At 33.8% G+C, this 25,175-nt stretch overlaps 1 protein-coding gene across 1 annotated transcript in view; it reads right to left on the minus strand.

Moving 5' to 3' along the window:
* Positions 1–25,175, minus strand: part of PIK3C2G (phosphatidylinositol-4-phosphate 3-kinase catalytic subunit type 2 gamma) — a 323,071-nt gene that overhangs the window by 281,559 nt on the left and 16,337 nt on the right. The window contains exons 5-6 of the mRNA XM_039222254.1: positions 6,736–6,838; positions 1,029–1,099 (exon numbers count right to left, since the gene is read on the minus strand). Coding sequence (XP_039078185.1) covers positions 1,029–1,099; positions 6,736–6,838 — 174 coding nt within the window. The remainder of the gene's footprint in view (positions 1–1,028; positions 1,100–6,735; positions 6,839–25,175) is intronic.

Consider the following 25,175-nt stretch of genomic DNA (forward strand, 5'->3'; position numbering starts at 1 on the left):
AGATTAGAATACATTTAAAGTCCTTTTTAGTCCTACCCATTCTGTGATTTTGTTGTGTGAGAATGAATATTTTGGAGGAAATAAAAAGCGGCATACAGGGAAAGAATAGTTTAATAAAAGAATAGGGTCTTTGCAAATTTCAGACAGCCCTAATTTCTGTCCTACCACTAATGGACTAAGTGGCCTTAAGGAAGTTATTTAAACCTTCCGGAGCTTTGGTTTCTTTGATTCTGAAGTAAATTTTATGTCTTATCACAGGGTTGTAGGAAGAATTAGATGAGATAATGTATGTAAAATGTACAGTAGCTCCACTAAGTGATTGATAGCTATTATGAATAGTCACTAAAAACAGTTTCAATCATATTTTTTATATGAGGCTTCGCTTTGGAGATTATGATATGTACCCCAATTTTTGCTCATTCAGCTCAGAACAACATTAAATTCAGATGAACCTATACTGTAACACTGATATCTTCTCCCAGGTTAGCTTCCTGGTGGGTCTGTTCTTTCAGATAATACATGCATACATTTAGATATGAGAATCAATTAGGATATGTTCATTTACTGTCATTTGAGTTTTCCAACTTGAATTCAAGCTCCTCTGTTTATGATATACCAGTTATTTTCAGGGAATTCAAGAAAAATTTAAAGCAGGATGTGGTGACTTTCAAAGTGTTGAAATTTAGTTATACAAAGACCTTAGTGACACATGCACACCCAAATTCACAAAATGAGTGAGGAAAAAAATCCTTGAAAACATAATAACCGGTAGCAGAGATGTTTTAAAATGAATGCTAGATTGTTATGGAAGGTGTTAGCAGCTCTTCAAATGTATCTGAATAGCTGTGAAGAATAGATAATTAATAACAGAATTTGCCAAAGGGAGATATCTATTAAAAGTACAATAACTTCCACAGTACTAATGAAAGTAGTATAGTCTATATTTTATAGTCTACTGAAAAATATTGTGATTTGGCGCTTGAGAACTCGGTCAGAGAGTAGTCTTGGAAAAAATTTAAATATCTTACCTGGATACTTTCCAAATATGCATAAATTCTAGAAGTTGGTTCAGATAAAACTGACTGTGGTCATCTTCATGCTGTAGACAGCAGAATATATTAATATTTATAGAGTGAATTGGAATGAGTACCAGATAAAAATAGGTCTGTAGCTTTCTGCTGTCATTTTATTCACCTCTTTTGATAACCCTCATTCATCATTTTAATACTTTGTTTTAAAGACTTTACAAGATTCTTCTTAACTCTGTAAGCATTCTTTTCAAAAATGAATCAGAAAACTGAGCTTTGGGATAGGATCTTCAAGGACGGTGGAAAAAACATCCTGGCATCACCAAGGTCAGACATTAAGTTCTCCTGGCAGACGCTGGTTCTCTCCCATACATGCACATTTTCTTTACATTTAGGCTGTGGATGCTGGGGCAGTGTGAGACCCGACAGCTTGCCAGATCAGTTGGAAGACTTAGAATGAACTCCATTTTTCAACTTCACCATATCTTGCCTCCCAAATGTGAGTGTAACAGAACTTTCCATTTCATGAACACTGAAGTGTGCTAATGAGTGACAACTATAAATTCCAGGAGTTATCAGGAGGCATGTGGTTTTTCCCCAGATGAGCAGAAACTACTCATCATAAACTATCAGTCCTATGGTCCATATGCAGAAATACACACATACATGCACACGTGAGTGCGCACACACACACACACACACACACATTTTCACACCATAACTCCTTGCTTAGCTCTTCTGCAACAGGCATTTATGAAAATCGTATGCAAGCCTGCAAAGGAGAATGCAATAGACTCCCCCATAATTGCACCATTTTCATTACACACAGCTGTTAAGTTTGAGATCTGGGGAATCCCTTAATGCCTGGAATGCATGTAATCTTGTATGTTAATAAACAACCTATTTGTAAAACTGCCTATTAGATCTTCTGACAGAAAATATCAGAAGTAAAACCTTTGTATGGCCTAAGGTCTAAGGTGTGTTATTGGGCTCTTTTGTGAGGAAGAAGGAAGCTGTTACATGGAGAGGTAAGGTTATCACTGTAATACAATACCTTGAATGCATGCTTAAAAAAAAAAAAAAAAAACCACTTTCAGAAGAAGAAAAGAAACTTCTTTCAGAAGTTATAACCAAAGCAAGCATATAAATAATGACTTATTTGCATCTTTCTGTATAGCATAATCATACTCACTTTAAAACCACTTTACTTGGCTTCCAGAGATGCCTTTGGGGGAGAAATTGGCCTTTGTCATATTGTCACTTACAAGAAAAGTTTTTTTGATTGTTTTTATTTAACGGAGCTCAAAAATCTGGAGAAGAGTTTTGAGCAGTTGTCCATGGAATATATCACACACTTTACTGTTCTCCAAAGCTGAGGAAAAAGTTAAGGTGTCTTTTTTTACTCTTTCATACAAAAATCTGCTGTGTTCTGTGATTTTCCTTGAGCTAAAATGAAACCTTGATTTTATGATTAATGTCAACAATGTTGAAAATACTTATCAAATTTGAGGGAGATAAAGAGAACAAACTTTTTTAAAGCCTCAATTATACACATCTAGTCAAGATGGAAATTGTAAAATTTTGAAATCTAGAAAGATTTATATGGACTGTCAAACTATTTTATGAATAATCTCATGGAACAAGGAATTGAATTACCATATTTCAGTATAAGACAAGCAAGTTTAAAATAGGAAAGGCATCTGAGATGAATTGACTATTTCAATGTGCCTTGTACAATTAGAGAACTCTAAAGTATCTACTGAAAGGAAATGGTGTCAATAAATTTAATGGAATGATAATTGTCATTATGTTCCTAGTATTATGTAGAAGAAATGGCCATTGTATGTTGTTTTACTGGAAAGATAATTGTTTGTAAGTGTTTTTATAGCAAAAATTATGAAAACTGTAGAGAATTTTAAAACCACTTTAAACAATAGGATCAAGAGAGAACATTCAGTATCACCTTACTGTATAGTTTTTAATAGTAAAAGGCTAAATCCCTAATTTTATGACATCAATTACTGATACTTATATAGTCTCGATTAGGCACAGGCACTGCTTTAAGCTTTTCATTTACATATCTCAATTAAGTTCCAATAATCATATTAGATAAATATTATTATTCACGTGTTTTAACAAGAAAAATAGGGTGAATGTAATTATCCAAGAGCAGACATTTGACTTTGGCAGTATGAATCCAGAATCTCTGTTTTTAAACAAGATACCAAATTAGCAAATTTAACACTCTTTATTTATATTTATGGTGACAGCTAGGTCTACATGTTCTAGGATTTATACACAGAAATGATTACCACCCCTGATTCATCTGTATCAGGTGTCTTGCTCCAATCTTTAGAAGCATAGTTATCTTTTCTTTCAAAGCACATATCTCTCAAACTTTTAAATGTATATATATATTTTTTAATTTTTTAACATAGTTTATTTTTGAGACAGAGAGAGCACGAGTAGGGGAAGAGCAGAGAGAGAAGGAGACACAGAATCTGAAACAGGCTCTAGGCTCTGAGCTAGCTCTCAGCACAAAGTCTGATGCGGGGCTCAAACCCACGAACTGTGAGATCATGACCTGACCCGAAGTCGGACGCTTAACTGACACCCAGGCGCCCCTAAATGTATATTTGTTTATTGTATGTCTTCTTTACCAGAATGAGAACTCTGCATTCTAGAATAAGTACTGAAATGTCTTGTTTTTGAATTTCCAGTGTTTAGAAGAGTGCCTATAAGGTGGGTTCTGAGCAAATGAGTACCAGTCTGTGCATATGTGCATATATGTTTTTTAAGACATAATTCTGAATTTTAAGTAGGTTTATTAACCTATTCATTCACTATAGAAAATCCTCAAGTCAAGTACTAAATATCGCATGTAAAAAGTATTCAATAAATATTTGTTGAATTGGGGTGCCTAGGTGGCTCAGCTGGTTAAGCATTCGACTTTGGCTCAGGTCATGATCTCACAGTTCATGAGTTCAAGCCCCATGTTAGGCTAAGTGGTGACAGCTTGGAGCCTGGAGGCTGCTTTAGATTCTGTATCTCTCTCTTTTTCTGCCTCTCCCCTACTCACGCTCTGTTTCTGTCTCTCTCTCCAAAGTAAATGAACATTAACAATTTTTTAAAATAAATATTTGTTGAATTGTTTTTAGATTCTATATATATGATGTACTTAGCATAGTATCATCAAGTAAACCTTTATAGATTTTAATAAAATGCAGTATCTTCTCTTTGAAATATGATGCTAAAAAATCCTTCAAGAAACAAGACTTAGAGGGAGATAGAAATATGAGATGCCTTTCTCTTAGTCTTTGTGAAGGCCACCACTGCTTTTTAATTGAGGGTCAGAGTCGGTTGAATCCCCTGGGCACTAAGCCCTCTGAAGGCTGGGATGTTGTTGATTTTGTTCAGCACTCTAACTACTCATTAGTATTGGGCTTACTACACTGCAGTGATACAGTTAATTTGTGAGTTAATGGGAGAATATATAGACTTCTGTGTCATCAAGCATATTATCCATTTTTAAATGTTTATTTATTTTGAGACGGAGAGGCAGAGAGACAGAGAGAGACACAGAAAGAGAGAGAATCCCAAGCAGCCTCTATCCTGCCAGCTTAGAGCCCCACGTAGGGCTCCATCTCATGGACCTTAAAATCATGACCTGAGCCAAAATTACGAGTTGGGTGCTCAACGAATTGAGCCACCCAGGCACCCCACCTATTTTGAAATAACAGTATTAGTGTAGGAAACGTTGTGGATGAGATGAGGAAAAGCATTTATACTTTTTACCTGTTAATTGTTGAATTAGCCAAGAGATGGTGATACTCCCTATATGAAGTAAAGTGAATTGAAGCATAAAAAAGCAGCCATGTAACTTAATTCATGCTATGATCCAAATGACACATTGAAAAGCAGGAATTTCTAGTGATAATTTTACACGTTACACCCAGAAATGATGTCCTTGGATTTGATGGTAATGACAGTAGCCCATAGACACTATATAGGCTGCCATTAAGATAGAGTGAGCTCTATGCCCATCTCATCTCCTTCTCTACAAGCTGTGAGACTTTAGGCTGTTCAGTTTACTCTTTTGAATTTTCAGTACTTTTATTATAGAAGGAAAATAATAATTATTATCACTTTTTTTCCCTCTCGATCTATTGTAAATTAATACATGTAAAGCACTGATAACAGTACTTGGCCTCTAATATATACTTAATATGGTTAATCATCATGGAACACCTATCATGTCCCTGACTTTGAGGTAAATTAATATAACCATGGAAAACAAAAAATATATATCCTAAGTATACTTGTCATATAAGTTGATAGCACAAAATATGGGCTATGGAGACTGACTGGGCTCAAGTCCAACCTCCTCTGCTTACCAGTTCCATGAATATGATCTGGGGACAGCCATGAAGCTCCTTACGATACAGTTTGCTTATTTTTAATAGTATTTGCCACATAGAATTATTGTGACGCTTAAATAAAGTTTCAGACTTAAAATGTATGTCAGCATACATTGTATCCAAGTAGTGGTGTGTTAAATGGATCTAAATATAAACCTTAATTTACATGAAATTGAAATGTTAGCGATTTGTGAATTGCTACCAATGAAATAAGTTATTTTTCAGCAACATGAAAGTTTTCAAAGAGAGTAGAAATTCTAATCATATATTTTCTCTCCTTCCCCCATGTTGAAATGAAACATGATGATTTTAGCTTTTTGAAAACATAGAAGACAATTTGAAGACTCTTAGGTTTATTAATATTGAGAGTGTTCATTGTACTTTGTAATGTTTCTCTATGGAGATTTCAGATGCATAGCCCTGGAACTGTCAACAGTGGCTGAGCTGAGTACCAGTTCCAAAAGATTTTTCTAAACAACTCTCTTTTGGCCTCATTATGTTATATTCCACATAGATATATTGCAACCTAATGCACCACCTGACACTTTTTATGATGAAACACCTCAGACTAGGAAAAAAAAAAAAAAACTCATGCACTGGAAATCTGTTATCTGATGTAAATGACAGGGTGATGGGATTTTTGCTTAAAGCAGGTAATTGGAAGATTCTACAGATAAAGCTGCCAAAATATCAAAGTTCATTGTATACTGTGCAATTTGGATTTGAGATAACTCAAGACATCACATAGGGAATAAAATTCATATCTAACAGCATGAAATTGTGTCATTAAAGCACAGTAATCTCTTTCTAGGTAGTTTTATTATATATATTATGAATATTAATCTGTCTTGATTTAAATTGTGTTGATACTGACATAAACAGTCTTCAAATAGAATAAGAGTTCTATTTCTTCAAACAAGAGTTATTTTTCTTATTTTTCTTCCTTCAGTGGTTTCCCCCTCACATTTTTTATTCTGTTCACTTCCTAGTGGCTTCATGGATAGTATGAATATAATAACATTAATAAGTTTCTCATAAATGATTTTTCCAAGAGACCAATTGATTTGCTATTATACTAGGGTTGCAGTAATGTGTTCATGTAATTACTTCGGTTCAAATTGTTAACAGGCATTTAGATAAATATTTCATTATGTTTCAGTAAACATACTCAAGTGAACATGTATTCATTAAGCTATGTAATTCTAAATTGGCAACAATCCATAAAGATAAGATTATTGTCCTTAAAATGATCAGCTTGCAAATTCAAACCAATGCTAAAAAAATCTTACCTTTCGAGATAACTTTCCTGGAACTTTCCCGTTTTTCTGAAGACTAAGTTGAATAACAGATTTATCTTTCTGAAATATTTTGTGGCTCCCCAAAGAGTAATCACTGAAGGAGAAAAAAGTGAATACAGTCATTTCCTCCCATAATACTCCCAAATGTATTATTTTCCTCTCTGACTTTGTTTCCTTTTTAAATTTTTTTAGCTTAGTCTAGTAAAATTTTTTATATATATCCTAGTTATATATTTATTTAAAAATATATCCTCATTACATTCATTTTAAATGATAAGATACTTACAATTATTCTTCAGGTGCTTCAAGTTAGAAAATTATTAGATACCTTTAGAATGTAGATAAATTATAATAGAGAATATTTTACGTATTCAAAGTTAGTTTTGTTATCCAGCCATCTCAAAGCTGAGGACAATATGCTTTTGGGAAGTGTAATTGATGCCACAAAGTATACGTAGGGACCACTGTATCAAGGAAGTAGAGCAGTGAGGTGGAGATGTCATGGGCTTTAGAGACAGATTTACTAGCTCCATGACTTTAGGCAGGCCAATTAAACTATCTGAAACTCACTTTATTTATTTTAGAGTTGATATTATTAATGTCTATATGAAAGGGTTGACAAGCAAATTGAAAAGACAAAATATCCCTACATATTTTAGAAATCTCTAATGGCATAATTTTCTTCTTTCTTTCCTTTACTTTCTCTCCCTGTAAGAGTCATTAAAAAGGATGAATTATGTTAATGTACTTTATTTAAGGATCTTGGTTAAATGTATGAAGGATTTCAGAAGAAAAAGCCCTTCTATTAAAACATTTGAGGGGCGCGTGGGTGGCTTAGTCAGTTAAGCATCCTACTGCAGCTCAGGTCATGATCTCACAGTTCATGGGTTCGAGACCTGTGTTGGGCCTTGTGTTGGAGCCTGGAACCTGCTTCAGATTCTGTGTCTCCCTCTCTCTCTGCCCCTACCCCTCCCCCACAAATAAATAAACATTAAAAAAATGAAAACATTTGAGGCTCTTAAGGTGACATATCCATTTATCTGGAAAATTCACTAAACATTTGGGATCGCTTATTCCCAACAGTGGCAGAAAACTAAAGCATTACTCTGTTGATAGCTACTAAATTTCCTGCAAATGTTATTTGAACAATTGATTTTTTTAAAGAAAACCCAACACCTATCCACTCGCCAAAATGGTGAATATTGGTATCCACAACATGTGTTCTATACCTCATTCCCATAGCCCCTGTTAGATTCCTGTCTCAGTACCTTCTGCATTGCTCCTTGAGTTATTTCTGTGGCTAGTCTACACGTAAGGCATGGTGTATGTATTCCCGGAGTTCCTGTCTTCCTCATTGCCCAAGTTCTGCACCAAGGGCATTCTCCATATTCTATCACGAGGACTCACGTTCCTCTCCTTTCACCTCCCACCCCCAACTCCTCTTTCCATGCAAAGTCTTGTTTTCCTATTCCTATTCTGGGAAACAGTTTAAGCAAAGTGATCCACGTTGCTATCAGAATTCCTCAGTGTGTTGAAGTCTGGACCCTGGACCCCAGTCTAGAGACTTTAGTTTCAGATATGATTGCTGCTTTCTTGAACTATTTTTTTTTTCTTCACTCATCTGTATGTATACCTCTTCCTAGGGCTTCCAAATAAAATAGAAGATGGCCAGTAAATAAGAATTTCAGATAATAGTGAATACATTTTTTAGTATTGGTATATCTCATGTAATATTTGATATAAAATTTAAAAAGTGGGTTTTTTTCCTGAAATTGAAATTTAACTGGACAGCCCATATTTTCATTTCCTAAATTTGCTGATTCTACCCCTCTCTAAAAGTAGGATCTGTTTTTTCCCTTATCTTTGCTTCACTCTTTGTGTGTGTATCTCTTTGGGGGGTGGGAGCAGGATCTGAGTAGTTATCAGATTTGGGGTAATTAACAGATTTTTTAAGTCTCCTTTTTACCTCTATAATTTGTTTCTCTCTCTTTTTTAAGTTACATTATGGGAAAAATCTTAATTGTACTAAACTGTAGGAAACAAAACAGATAAGAAAACTTCTCCTCTTTCCCTTCTTCCAGAATAGTTACTCAGAGTTTATGGCACTTTTTCTGTAAGCTGGAGTAAGTGGCCAAAAACCTATATTTTTTTCTGTTAAAAATGAAATTATTTTATTTTGCCTGTGTCTCTAGCCTAGAGCTAAATATTTTAACTTAATTTCTCATTCTGCTTTTTAATCAGAAAATTTAAACTATTTCACCCATAAAAATGCCTTCTCCTATGCTATTGCTGGTTTATGTTAACTATAATTTTTTATTGATTTCTTTCATTTGTTGCAGTTATCTGAATCCTTGAGTCCCTTCTATATCTTTAGAGGTTTAGGAGACATAAATATATTTTTAATCTTCCAATGATTACCTAATTTTTAAATAACATGTATCTTGTTTTTTTTTTTTTATTGTAACCTCAATTTAATCACTGTGTATAGCACACTCTCAAATAAGCCTTAGGGCCTAAATATGACTTCAGTTTGGCTCTCGCACATTCCCCTCCAATTGCCCTCCAATTGCCCAAATGGAGACCATATGAATTTTAGGTCTAGACTCTCTTATCACTTAACTGATGAAATCAAGAAAAGTGTTAAGTAAAACAAAGTTAGAGATGGGAAATATAAAAAAGACAGATGTCTGAAAACATCTTATTTTTAATTAAAGATATCAGAATCGACTCTCAATTGCCTAAATTTGATATCAGAGTACAATATAGGTTTGCTATAGAATGAAGCATCTATTGGTTACAATTTTATGTCTTCTTTCTGGCATAAACCAAACCTATAAGTAATTAGCTCTAACTTACTTCCATCTTCTTTTTAAAAAGCATGTACTTGGACTTGAGGAACAACCTGAATAAAGAATTGGCTTAGAATTTTATAATTATTGCTTTAATCTTTTAAAGTTGTTTCTTCCACATTTAATTCAGGAGTAATATTTTTTAATAATTCCTTTTTATCAGCTATCTATAAAGAACTCAAATTAGGGGTATCTGGGTGGTTCAGCCCATTGAGTGTCTGACTATCTTGATTTTGGCTCAGTTCATGATCTCACAGTTTGTGGAATTGAACCCATCATCGGACAGCCCAGAGCCTGCTTGGGAATCTCTCTCTCCTTCTCTCTCTGCCCCTCCCCCCTACAAATGCATACTTTCTGTCTCTCTCAAAACAGATAAGCATTAAAAAAATAAATTCAGCTTAATTTTTTCAGAGGAACACTATCTTTTTTGTTCTTTATACTATGTCCATATATAAAATACATCTGGAATGCATTTGTTGACTAAAGAGTAATGTATAGCTCCAATTTTAGACATTTTTCCAACATAATGGCAATTTTCCTGAACACCTCTAGTGGGGACATCTTTTCACCTGTGACTTGTTATATTTATCACATGACCAGTTTTCATAAATATCTGATCTGTTTCTGGACTCTTAAGTATTCCATTAATCTATGTATCTATTCCTGTGTCAATAACAGATTGCTTCTAGTATATTTTGAAGTGTAGAAATGAAAGTCACCATTTAAAAAAATTATATTATCTATTTTTGCACAGTTTCTCTTCCAGAACAATTTTAGAATTAGTGTGCCAATGCTGAAGAGAAAATGCTAATATAGTGTTGACTTATATTTAATTTATGAAATTATGTAAAAAGAACTGGTATTTTTATAATATTGAATCTTCTCTTCAAGGATAAGTATATTTTTACATTCACTCTAATTCTCTTTTATGCCCTTGAGTAAAGTGTTAGTTTTCTTTCAGGTTGTTCTTACACATATTATGCTTTTGCAAGATATTTTATACATTCTGTTCTATTATAAGTCAAAGAGGTTTTTTTTTTTTTTTCACAGTGTTTATTAGTTGGTTTTATATGTTGATTTACCTGGTGGAATCCTGTTGTAATACCTAATGGTTTTTCAGTTGATTATTTTGGATTTCTAAATAGAAAATTATATTCCTTAAAAATAATTATATTTTTATCTATTGCTTTCCAATATTTTTTCTTCCTTTTGTTTTCTTGTCTTATAGTGATGTATAGAAAATCTGGCACACTCTTGAATAGTAGCAAAAATAGTAAATAATCCTTCTTTTTCTTGCTTTTATAGGAAATGCCTCAAATGATTAATCATTGGATATATTTGCTCTGTATTCCTGGTATATACTTTTCTTGTTCTATTTAATTAATGGTTTAAAAATACAAAGTAAGTTTCAAAATTATCAAATGGGTTTTCTGTATCTGTTAGATGCATCACAGTGAGAAGATCAATATTCTTGAATGTGTTAATATATTAATTACATTGATAGATTTTCCTAATATATAATTATCTTTACATTTTGATGTAGACTTGTCCCAGTAGTAGAAAACTTCATTAAAGGAACTGAGTCTTTATGATACAATGAAAAGTTTTGTTTTTTCTTCATATATACTAGTGAGTCAGAATTCTGCACATCCACTTCTTTGTTCTCTCAACAAATATTTGGTTCCAGCTATGTTAGTCACTATCTTCAGAACTGTTATGAGTATATCTGTCATTTAAAATGAACACCAAAAAGCTGAATCCTTGCACATAATTACTCCTATTTCCTATTCATAAGTAGCTCATGTTATTTTAAAGTATTTCTTCAGCAGAATGTTTATTCAAAGACAGTTTAATGACCTTAACACCAAAAAATGATATGCAAATAATCTCAAGTGTGTCTTATGGGCAAAAAAAGACATCCTAAATAATGTTCAACCTATGAATATTGATTCCATCAGATTAGGCACTCCTTGTAAACTCATATTTAAAAACATTGTTTTATTGGAGTAAGTACATGCATATCATTATTTTGTAAGATAACCTAGTTAGGTTTAAATATTCTTCATTCTTATGTGTAAGAAGTAGTCACAGAGATGTATTATAAAATATTATAGTCATATATAGAACAAAGTTATGTCCATTTGATTTTATAAATATTGAGATCCAGGATTGCTAGAGCTACTAAATACATTTCTTTAAGGGAATTCAGCAATTAAGTTGCTTTTTAGTACTTAGGATGACTAAGAAATGTAAGGTGAATATAACAAAATATTAAAATATTAATAATACTATTGCACTCCAGAGAATATTTTTCAAATACTTATGTGAGTTCTGTGCACACACAAGTACTCACATATTCCTTCCATATTTGCTACTTAAAAATGTTCTTGATGTTACTTCTATCATAACCCTTAATTCTGGTACATTTTGTAACCACTGAAAACACCCTGGATTTTATAGTTAAAGTGTTACTTGCTGCTACTCAGCATAGATAAACATTAGTGGTACATTGTTTTCCTCAACCAGTGTTCCTCAATTTTACTGTTATTTTGCTTTCAGGAGAACCATGAATAGGAAAAGTTAAAGGTCATGATTTAGAGAGGCAAGCATAGGTTAAATTCTAAAACTAGAGCTAAAAGTCATGGGGCGGTTAATACAAAAGGGTCATGGTTTTGAATAGAGACCCTCTATGGGGCATACATTTTACCAACAGCTACTCCTCAAGAGAGAATCATACCTAAGAGATCTAAACTTTTTTTTTTTTTCCAGAAGCCCCATTTTTCCTTAAGAATTCCCTCTAGCTTGTAAAAAGGCGACTCTCCCTTAGGCTTCTTCACTTAAGTATGGTTGTGTTTCTTTATATATAGAGTACACATATTTTTTAATTCAATTTTTTTTAATCTAGAGGAAGTGTTTTATAACAACTTTCAAGTTTACAATGCCCTCTCTTAAGTTATGCATTCACAAAAGATCAGTAATAGCACAACAGTTTAAATAAATGAAGATAAAGAACATAGAAAGTAAATAAGGAAGAAACACTTCAGTGAATGTGGAGCTTTGTGTCCTTTGCAAAAAAAATACATACTGAACTCCTGGGAATTATTTTGAGGTATGGTGTGCAAAATTTGTAATACAGTCACCAATTCAAGAGATCATTTCCTATTTCAAGGTTTCGTTATTTTTCCCACAAACCTCTGGGGGAGAAACATTCTGCAGACTTTATGAATAGAAAACATTTAAGAACTAAGATTAAAATAGTACATTAAAGCCTCATTAAGGTGACACTCGCTAATTTGAAATACTATGAAATTCACATATTCTCTCTCTCATTCCTTTAAGAAAAATAGACCATTAGATTATTTAAACCTCAATTAATTTGAAATAGGTGAGGAGAGAGAGAGATTTTGAACTATCAGCTTTTAGAAGTAAATGCTTTTGCGTAACAAAAGTAACTTGATAGCTGCTTATAAAACTTATTATAGTTTTAGGTATAATGATATAACATTTTATACCTCTGTTTAGTTCTGATTTGCCTTGTCTTCTTGGAGAAATCATGCAACAGGTTTTTATTTTTATCAAATGATTCTTTTTATCAAGTCTGTTGGCGGATGATACATGTACAATCATCACAAAGCTTTTGGAAAACTTGGGTCTGAAATACGCTATAATTCTTACATACAGCTTTTACTGACAAACAACCTTTATTCAGCACAAGCTCTTTCTTTGGAGAATTGCTTTCAAATGAAGTTATATAGAGAGTATTCACATATTTGGACATTTGTGTAATGTGTAACCAATATGGTACATTATTTGTGTAATGTGTAACCAATATGGTACATTATTATTATCATTACTTTAGTTAGCTGTTTGCTAAAGATAGTAAGCAAAATCAATATTTAAATATTAGGAAAAATACTTTGACATATCTAAAAATGAAATTGAAGTAGATCAGTATACTCTTTTTTTTTTTTTTTTTTATTTCTAGGAGAGAGAGAGAGAGAGACAGCGTGAGCAGGGGAGGGTCAGAGAGAGAGGGAGTCACAGACTGAAACAGGCTCCAGGCTCTGAGCTGGCAGTCAGCAGAGAGCCCGACGCGGGGCTCGAACCCACGAACCGCGAGATCATGACCTAAGCGAAAGTCGGACGCTTTACCGACTAAGCCACCCAGGCGCCCCTGTAGATCAGTATACTCTTAATGAATGATTAACCGAACACAACTTTTATTATGGTATGTGAGAGTTCTCAAAGTTTTGACATGTTCTTTCCAATGCTCTGACATGGTTTTATGATTTATAAGTGGAAGTGAAAAGCTATGTAAAAGAGAAAAACACCTTAAGCTATTCATTTGACCAAATTAAGTCTAAAAAGAGTCAGTTATAAATAATATTGGTAATCTTGGGCTGTTTTGAACGTGCTGAAAATAATTTGTTTAAGTCACTAAAAGAGATCCTTAATTTTATTAAGAAGAAAAGGACTCATTCCCCCCTCCAGGAATGTATACAACCAAACATTTACTGCTAGTGAGTATACACATTATAGATAAAGTTTAAACTTTGTATAACCTAAGCTTTATAAAACTTAGCCTTTCCTTACTGGTAATAAGTAGTTTGATTACTTTGAATAAAGCAATTCCAATTTATAAGCAAATGTTTAAAGAATAAATTAATATAGCTTGCCATGAGATTAGCTAATTTTTTTAGTAGAAGGGTTTTTTTTTTTTTTAAAAAAAGATTATTTTACAATTCTAATTAGATTTAATTTTCCAGAGGACTTTCTCACTCTAATCAAAGTTTAGTTAAGATTTTCTCTGCTAGGAAAGGTCAGAAGAGAGAAAAGGGATTCCTAAGTAGATAGCCAGATCCAACTAATCAATGCTGCTGATGAATAAAGAGGTAGATACTGCCTTTTAAATTTAGATTTAAGAATATATTTGATAGAGACACCTGGGTGGCTCAGTGTGCTGAGCATCTGAATTCAGCTCAGGTCATGATCTCGTGGCTTGTGAGTTCAAACCCTGCATGGGGCTTTGTGCTGACAGTTCAGAGGTTGGAGCCTGTTTTGGATTCTGTGTCTCCCTCTCTCTCTCTTCCTCCCCTGCTCGCACTCTCTCTCCCTCTTTCAAAAATAAACATTTAAAAAATTTTTAATAAAAATATATATGACAAAAACAACATATATGACAATTTCAAAGTAAGATTTTTAATTATCATGGATTTTTTGAGCACTGAGTTCTAGCATTCCTTGACAAAAGTCAATTAAATAATAAAGAACAGTTTTGTTTTGTTTAAATCATGGATCTAACACCTGGTCGTAACTGTAAGTAATAGGCTCGAGCAGAATTTTCCAGAAAGATTATTCAGTTTTTTTCTTATGCGGCACTGTGGTTTACTACTTACAGTACAGTCATGATTTATTCAACAAAAGCTTTTAAGCGTAGTAAATTTTATTGTTTCACACAACACCTAAGAAACATGTTTTTAAGTTGAATTAGAAAATAAAACACATAGCATGATTTGTGAGAGAGGAAATTGCTTAAATCACATGAAAAACCTGTGCTCCTAGTAAATGTTGGGCTAGATACCAAGGGGTACAATTATGAGGTAACATTATACTTCATATATTATAAATATATTTAAGAAGAAAAAGTTCACATGAGATGGTTACAAGTGCAAATGAAGGTACAAGTCTTCTTGCTCCCTGGAAGGAAACAAGAACCAGGCATACTGGATTTTACGCTGTACTGTATCTAACAGGAAAGAAAAAAGTAGTTGTTCCTATACTCAACCTGCCACTGTATTTGCCCAATGGAGTCTGTCTACTGGATAAAGTCATGAGAAATGGGGAAATGAAGTTACCAAGGACATTCCTACTATTGTAATTAATTTGGGGTCTACAGACCAGGAACATGATGGAAGATGTTAACGTTTTTTGACTGTACAAGATTACTTTTATTCTTCTATTATTTCTCTATTTAATTTATTCTGACTCTAATATGCAGTTTTAATATTTCATACTTTATATTGCTGACAATTTTGTATTAAGCTAACTTGAACCTTATGAGAAAATGGATAGTTTCTGTCCTAATTCTTTAATTTTTTTCTTTGTTCATAATAGATTTTTAAAAACCGTGTGTAAAGCAATTCTTGACGATAATTCTGTAGCTAATGAAACTAGTTGATATAGTTGAAGTGCCTGGTAAATACATGATATTCAAGTGTAAGAGGTCAAGAACCTTCTCATTTTTGAGAATAGTTATGAGGACATGCTATTAAAGTGAGTTGCTGTATTTATAGAAACATTTAACAAGGAAAGAGAGAGCAAGAGCTAGAGCAATGCAGAGAGAAGAAGGCAGGGACGGGGGATTGAGGGGGGTGAGGGAGAGAGAGAGAAAATGGAATATTTTAATTTACAAAAAAAGTTTGTAATACTAACTTAGAATGAATGTTGAATGAGTTGCCCTAATAGGCAATATGTGGGACATCTGGGTAGCTCAGTCGGTTAAGTCTTTGACTTCAGCTCATGTCGTGATCTCACAGTTTGTGAGTTCGAGCCCTGCGTCGGGCCCTGTGCTAACATCTGAGTCTGGAGCCTGCTTTAGATTCTGTGTCTCCCTCTCTATTTGCCCCTCCTCCACTCATGTTCTGTCTGTATCTCTCAAAAATAAACATTTAAAAAATTTCAAAAGGGAATATGGACTTCCTAGGAAAGTTATCTTTCTTAAGTTTGCAATATATTACAAAATATAAATAACATCTTTTACTATTTAAAAATTTTTAATATTAAAAATTTTTTTTAAATACTTGAGAGAGCGAGAGAGAGAGAGCATGAGCAGGGAAGGGTCAGAGAGAGGGAGACACAGAATGGGAAGCAGGCTCCAGGCTCTGAGCTAACTGTCAGCACAGAGCCTGACGCAGGGCTTGAACTCAGGAGCCATGAGATCATGACCTGATCCAAAGTTGGGAGCTTAACTGACTGAGCCACCCAGGTGCCTCAAAAATATAAATAACATCTTATTTTGTTTTGTTGATTAAATTCACTTTTGTTCAATGTAAAAAATGTACAGTTATGAAAAAGTATGTATCTTTTTCATAGAGTCTAAATTATTAGGTTATTAATATCCTTGGGCCTCTAAAGACAGGTGAGTTCAATAAAATAGCAAAGTGTAACCTAAGGAGGAAATACAAATAGAGCGTCATGGATACACTTATTAGCAAAGTTATGAAAAGTATTCTGATCATTGACATTTTAATTATGATAACAAAGGGTCCAAGCTACTTCCTCAAAACTTGGTTAGTTCATGAGGTAGTTACTTATTGAGACTATATTGACAGACAAATATACCCACAAAAAGAAACCAAGGAGTTTAAATTTGAAGTGTTTGTCTTTATCTGGTCTAACATAGATGAGAAATTGCAAAAATGGCAAGTCAATATAATTTATCTTTGTTTTTATAATACAGAACAGGTTAAAATTGCATATTTCTGATAACATAAGGAGAAATTAATTTGAAAAAATATTATTTTTACATCATCCCACAGAAATAATAGGTTTTGGTTTTTGTTGGGGTAGGGGGAATGAGAATACTTCTGTACTTTTAGGTAACTATATCTTAACAACAACTTGCATTTATTTATTTATTTATGGAAAGAGAGAGAGAAAGTGCACAACTGGAAGAGGGACAGAGGGAGACAGAGAGAGAGAGAGAGAGAGACTAAGAGAGGGAGAAGGAGAGAATCTTAAGCAGGCTCTGCGTCCATGGAGGAGCCTGACTCAGGGACTTGATCCCTTGACCGTGAGATCATGGCCTGAGCTTAAATCAAGACATAACTTGATTAACTGACTGAGCCACTCAGGCTCTCTGACAACTACATAACATTTTTAATGTATTCAGACCTATACTTCACAGGAGCTCAAAGAAATCTATACATCCGAAAGTCATTAGTAGAGGCTTAAAAAATTTTAAATTTGGAATTAAAGAGTACCAAAATATAATCCTACAGCTCATTTGTAGAATAGAACAAATAAAATAAATAAATTTTTAAAAGATAAATTGAAGGAAGTTAAACTCAAATTGTCAAAGCAACAGCGATAGAGTAGCATTATCAGTAGTGGGCACCATTTGTTTTGAAAATATTTGTTTGCTTAAACAATCTCAAAATTCCAAAAAAAATATTTTTGTCTAATCAGAAATTTAATACCAGCAAACCAAATCCAACAATACATGAAAAGAATAATTTTTCACAATCAAGTGGGGTTTACTCCTGAGCTGCAGGGGAGGTTCAATAACTGCACATCAATCGTGATAAATCACAGTAATAAAAGAAAGGATAAGAATCACATGATCTTCTCAATAGATGCAGAAAATGCATTTGACAAAATACAGCATCCTTTCTTGATAATTATGCTCAATAAAGTAGGGGTAGATGGATCAAAACTCGAGATCATAAAGGCCATCTATAAAAGACCCACAGCTAATATCATCCTCAATGGGGAAAACTGAAAGCTTTACTCCTAAGTTTAGGAACACAATAGGGGGGGCGCCTGGGTGGCTTAGTCGGTTAAGCGTCCGACTTTCGTTTAGGTCATGATCTCGCGGTTCGTCGGTTCGAGCCCCGCGTCAGGCTCTGTGCTGACTGCCAGCTCAGAGCCTGGAGCCTGTTTCAGTCTGTGACTCCCTCTCTCTCTGACCCTCCCCTGCTCACGCTGTCTCTCTCTCTCTCTCATAGAAATAAATAAAAAAACATTTAAAAGAAAAAAAAAAAAGGGAACACAATAGGGATGTCCAGTCTCACCACTGTTGTTCAACGTAGTGTTAAAAGTCCTAGCCTCAGCAGTCAGACAACAAAAAGAAATACAAGACATCCAAATTGGCAAGGAAGAAGTCAAACTTTCACTCTTCTTAGATGACATGAGACTCTATGTGGAAAACCCAAAAGACTCCATCATAAAACTGCTAGAAATGATAGAGGAATTGCATTTCTATATACCAATAATGAAGCAGCAGAATAGAAATCAAGGATTTGATCCCATTTACAATTGCACCAAAAATCATAAAATCCCTAGGAATAAACCTAACCAAAGAGGTACAAGATCTATATGCTGAAAACTATAGAAAGCTAATGAAAGAAATTGAAAAAGACACAAAAGAAATGGAAAAACATTCAGTGCTCATGGATTGGAAGAATAAATGTTGTTAAAATGTCTGTACTACCCAAACTACAAAGCTATAAAAAAAAAAAAAAAAAAAAAAAAAAAAAAAGCTGTAATCATCAAGACAGTATGGTACTGGCACAAATATAGACACATAGATCAATGGAACAGAATAGAGAACCCAGAAGTGGACCCACAAATGTATGGCCAATAATCTTTGACAAAGCCAGAAGGAATATCGAATGGAATAAAGGCAGTCTCATCAGCAAATGGAGCTGGGAAGACTTGACAGCTACATGGAAAGGAAGAACCTGGACCACTTTCTTACACTATACACAAAAATAAACTCAAAATGGATGAAAGATGTAAATGTAAGACAGGAAACTATCAAAATCCTAGAGGAGAAAACAGGTAACAACCTCTTTGACCTTGGCTACAGGAACTTCTTACTATGTATGTCTGGAGCAACTTCTGACTTGTCTTTGGAGGCAAGGGAGTCAAAAGCAAAAATGAACTATTGAGACCTCATCAATATAAAAAGCTTCTGCACAATGAAGGAAACAATCAGTAAAACTAAAAGGCAACCGATGGGATGAGAGAAGAGATTTTCAAATGACATATCTGATAAAGGGTTAGTATCCAAAATCTATAAGGAACTTATCACCCTCAAAACCCAAAAAACAACCCAGTGAAGAAATAGGCAAAAGACTTGAGTAGAAACTTTTCCAAAGAAGACATCAGATGGCTAGCAGACAAATGAAAAAATGCTCAGCATCACTCATCATCAGGGAAATAGAAATCAAAACCACAATGAGATACTAACCTCTCAGTGTCAGAATGGCTAAAATTAACAACCCAGGCAACAATAGATGTTGGCTAGGATGTGTATTGCTGGTGGGAATTCAAACTGGTGTAGCCACTGTGGAAAACAGTCTGGAAGTTCTTCAAAAAATCAAAAATGGAGCTACACTAAGACCTAGCAAGTGTGCTACTAGGTATTTATCCAAAGGATACAAAAATACTGATTCAAAGGGGCACATGCACCCCAATGTTTATAGCAGCACTATCAACAATAACTAAACTATGGAAAGTGCTCAAATGTCCAATGACTGACTAATGGATAAAGAAGATATCCATTATACACAATGAAGTATTACTCAATCAAAAAGAATGAAATCTTACCATTTGCAGCAACATGGATATATTATGCTAAGCAAAATAAGTCCGTCAGAGGAAGACAGATATCACACGATTTAACTCATATGTGGATTTAAGAAGCACAACAGATGAACACGAACAAAGGAAGGAAAAATAAGAGAGAAACGAGAGGGAGACAAACCATAAGAGACTCTTAAATCCAGAGAACAAACTGAGGGCTGCTGGAGGGAGGTTCGGTGTAGGGGTGGGTTAAATGGATTATGGGCATAAGAGGACCCCTGTTGGGCCCAACACTGGATATTGCATGTAAGTAATGAATCACTAAATTCTACTCCTGAAACTATTATTACACTATATGTGAACTAACTTTGGATTTAAATTTTTAAAAAATGAAATTTAAAAAACCCACCTTTAGTGATTGTGATTTGCTTTTATTTAGTCTAATCACTTCAAAATGCTTCTGATTAAAGATTTTTTAAAAATTTAAGTATGTCAGAACATGAGTGTTCTGTACGTTATGGTTTATTTTCCTTGTGTTGGACCCCAATGCTGTATGTTGAATTATAAACCCATGTTTACAGCCCAAATAAATGTTCATTACCTCTAATGAAACATTATCTCCATAATATTTATTTTCAAGTGGCCCTTCATTATGAAGGAGACTTCTTTATACATTAGAAAGATTTGGGGTTCAGAGCCAAGTAGACCTGTGATATCCTGACTTTGCTGCTTCCAAATTTTACCTTTAGGAAGTCATGTAATTTCTCTTCGCCTCAATATTCCCATCTGTAAAATGGATATAATCATGCTTTTCTTATATAAGAGTGAATGGCACTACATGTGAAAATTCTAGTCCATAAAAGACTTTTAATAAGTGAAGTAGATTTTACTGTTGTTATTATCTTCATCTCCATGAGGAATAATTTATTTCTTTAATCTCCTTCATAGTAAACAGGAAGATTTATCATAGAAGTTTTGTAAATTAGAAAGAAATGGATAAATATCATTTGTATTGTAGTCCTTTTTCAAGGTGTGAGTAACTGCTTCAACATTTTAGTGTGTGAGATTTCTTATTTTCCAAATAAGAATAAACTTGTAACAAAAATTAGTATATTTAAATGTGATTTGCAAACATATCTTTTCACCTTTTAAAGGTATGATACATGATTTTCTTTCAAGGTATATGATGCTATATTTTTATTAATTTATAAATTCAATGCCATATTATAATAAAATTATGCTCATGACCTGTTTTACCACTATTTTGGAGTACTTTGGAGATTTTGGGTTTTTGGGGTTTTTTTTCCAGCTTTTGTTGTCGTTGTTGCTAATATTAGAAATTATGTTATGGTAAATATGCTTTATAACTAAGTCATTTTGTATAATTATAATTGTTACTTAGAGGTATTCATAGAGGCAGAATTGCTGAAACAGATGATCCATCAGTTTAAGACACATTTCTAGAGACTTCTAACACATTTTTGACAAAATGTGTATTCCTAGCAGCTGTTTACATGTTGTCCATTTCCAAATGAATGTCATCAGATTTTAAGAATTTGATGGGCAAAAATGGTATTTCATTGTTTTAATTGGATGTTTGTTCTTAGTTAGATTAAACTCTAAATAATTCCTACTTTAATGACTATTTATTTTGAGAGTGAGAGTGAGAAAGAGCAGGAGCAGGGAAGGAACAGAGAGAGACGGTGAGGGAGAATCCCAAGCAGGCTCCAGGCTGTCAGTGCAGAACCCGACTCTAGGCTCAGTCTCACGAATGGTGACATCATGACCTTAGCTGAAACCAAGAGCCAACGTTTAACCGACTGAGCCCCACACGTGCCTGTAAATAATTTCTTATCCATTGAATTTATATTCATGCTGTTCACATTTTTAGCTTGTTTTTTTCTTGATAATTATTTTTTACAAACAAATGAAGTGTACTTTATATATTCAAAGGCTATTAACATTTTATCACATGGTACTAATTTTTTCTTCAATATTTATTCTCTAAATGAAGTTTATCATTGATTTTTCTTTGCACTGTTTCCATATTCTTCCCAGTAATCCTTCTTTCTGTGATCCACAGTCTACAAGCAAGAGACTAATACTGCCTTCATTAGAGAGCATTGTAAGAACTGATTACAGGGCTTTATGAATTTTTAGGCAAGGGAGAGGGCAAAGATTGTGTTTAACTCATCTTCGTATTCTCAGTAATTAACCAGATGTCTTGTATGTGTGTATAAGAGTTGAAGTAGACTAATACAATGTCTGTTCCCCATTCTTGTAGACACCCACAAAACTGCATATATTTTCCACCATGTGCTCTAGCATGAAGAACCTATTTGCTATTTCTTATATATTCTTTAAGAGCTTCTGAACTATTGTTTTATAGTTCAGACCCAGGGCAAGCAGCCAAACCCAGGTTTGATTTCAGGCTTCATTCTACCAACTTCTTGATCATGTGATCTTAGACAAAGCCTCAGACTTACCATCTGTAAACTAGGGGTTATTATAGTATCTGTTGCACTGATAGTGTCATAAGACTTAGAAATCTACTCAATATGATGTAAGCACTTGATAAATGGCTATTATTATTATTATTATTATTAATCAAAGCTAGTCAGATACTCCAGATGAAGTGTAGTACTGTACCTGTTAGAGTCTAAATTATTACCTGTTGTATTATTAACTTTATTTTGTGTTTCCTGTGTTCCCTTTAGACAAAAACATCATGAACAGATATCCACGTATTTAAGGGCATATTTTTTGACAAGTTTCATAGGAATAAACAACACAAAAATCTGAATGATTTAAATGTTATAAAGAACAGTAATGAATATTATGCTTATTTTAAAAATCATACCAAAGAGGTAGTATGTTAATCTTAAATAGTAAGTATGTCCCTGATATATACATATTTTCCAAATTCCAGTAGGGAAAAATGATTATAATTAATATATACTAATACTTGTAACTTTCCTATCTTAATAAAAGCCCAGTTAAATGAAATTTTGATAGAAATAAATTTAAAAACATGTAAAAAATCTGTATGTTTATATTAACAAGAAAAAGAAAAATGTTATATACATTTGTAGCAGTCACAGTTGAACTAATTATGGATAACTTACATATTGAAACAGTAATTAAGCCAAAGGCCATTGATAAGCTTGTTCACATTATACTTTTCCAAATTTCTATCTCTTCAATACTTTTACTTGTGGAATGTTATTTCCTACTGATAATACTAAATACATAAATTTGATAATGTTTCCTTTTAAATTTTTTTTCATATTTACTTATTTTTGAGAAAGAGCAAAGCACATGCTTGTGCTTGCACACAGGAGAGACAGAAAGAGAGGGAGAGAATCCCAGGCAGGCTCGGCACTGTCAGTGCAGAAATTGACGCAGGGCTCAGTCCCACGAACCATGAGATCATGACCTGAGCCAAAATCAAGAGTTGGATGCTTAACTGACTGAGCCACCCAGGAGCCCCTTGATAATGTTTCTTATTCTTTGCATCTAATGTTTGATATTAGCCAAAGACCAGATGTACATTTGGAGACTTAAACATTCAGAAGATAAATTTTAATGAATATTAAGTGTAAGATTACATTTCTCAAGTATTCCTCCTTGCTCTTTGGATACAATGTTAAAACCATATGCTGGAAGAAGGTAACATCCTAGTTTAGGTATATATATGGATAGGTGCAAATAGATAAGGGAGAAGAGGATATCTGTGAGTTAGTGCAACCAAATAGCTGTGACATATAAATATTTATTATTATTTTGTTGTAACTGGGAATACAAAAAGGTGTAATCAGTTAAATAGTCCCTCACAGTTAACTGTGAGCTGCACAATAAAAGACGATATGCTGATAATATTATTAAATTCACTAAATTACTGACAAGTTATTTTCAAACACATTTGGTATTATTCTACATTATGGTAGAATAATAATGACAGTGACAATGGGTATCTAAAAAGCAATACACTTTGATGAGACTGTTGTCAATCTTTAGACACTTGTGGAAACACAAGGGAAAAATGTAAGTGACAAACCACTTTATTGACTACTTCAGTTTACTTTACTATTTAGAATAACTGCAAGAACAGCAGAGAAATATCTCCCTTCTTAAAGCTGTATTATATTTTCAAGGTCTTTAAGGAATTTCAGAATAGGTGTAATTGTGATACAAATAAGAGAAGGTGAATTTTCTATCAAATAAGTACTTGTAGTTGACCTACATGAGAACAGACTTTTCTAATTGTTTTAAGAGCTGCCTGACTAAAGAAATGAAGAAAGTTACTCTTTTATGAAAAATCTTATAATGCTTATACTCAAATCCTCAGTGATTTTTAAAAATGAGTATTTAATCATAGCATACTAATATAGTTCCAAACCGAAAATTAGTTATTACAATAGAATTTGTTGTTTTTAAAAAATTGTGATCAGGGGCACCTGGGTGACTCAGTCGGTTAAAATGTTAAGCCTCCAACTTCGGTTCTGGTCATGATCTCTCTATTCCCGAGTTCGAGCCCAGCATTGGCTTTGTGCCCACAGCTCAGAGACTGGAACCTGCTTTGGACTCTGTGTCTCTCGCTCTCTCTGCCCCTTCCCTGTTCATACTCTGTTTGTCTCTCTCTTTCAAAGATAAACATTATAATTTTAGAAAATTGTGTACACTGTTTTTTTTAAAAATTCTTGTGTGTGTGTGTGTGTGTGTGTGTGTGTCTGTCAGGTGTATCAAACTACATTTTAATTTTTTTTTGTTTATTTATCTTTGAGGGAGAGGGAGACAAATAATGAGTGGGGGATGGGCAGAAAGACAGGGAGAGACAGATTCTGTAGGCTCCAGGCCCTGAGTTGTTAGCACAGAACTGAAATGGGGCTTGAACTCGTGAACGGCTGGGTCACGGACCTGAGCCAAAGTTGGAGGCTTAACCTCTTAACTGACTGAGCCACCTAGGTGCCCCGTGATTAATTTTAATAAGTTTTATTAACTTGTATTGCCCAGAATTTTCTTGGGCAACACCAAAAGTTCCATGTCCTGAGAATGTCACCCTAGTCACAGGTCATTTAAAACATGTTGCCATACAACCAACGGAATGGGAAAAGATAGTTGCAAATGGCATATCAGATAAAGGGTTAATATCCAGAATCTATAAGGAACTCACCAAACTACACGCCCGAAAAACAAACAACCCAGTGAAGAAATGGGCAGAAGACATGAACAGACACTTCTCCAAAGAGGACATCCAGATGGCCAACAGACACA

Source organism: Hyaena hyaena, unplaced genomic scaffold (assembly GCF_003009895.1).
Source record: "Hyaena hyaena isolate Hyena2069 unplaced genomic scaffold, ASM300989v1 scaffold_1089, whole genome shotgun sequence".
NCBI classification, from domain to species: domain Eukaryota; kingdom Metazoa; phylum Chordata; class Mammalia; order Carnivora; family Hyaenidae; genus Hyaena; species Hyaena hyaena.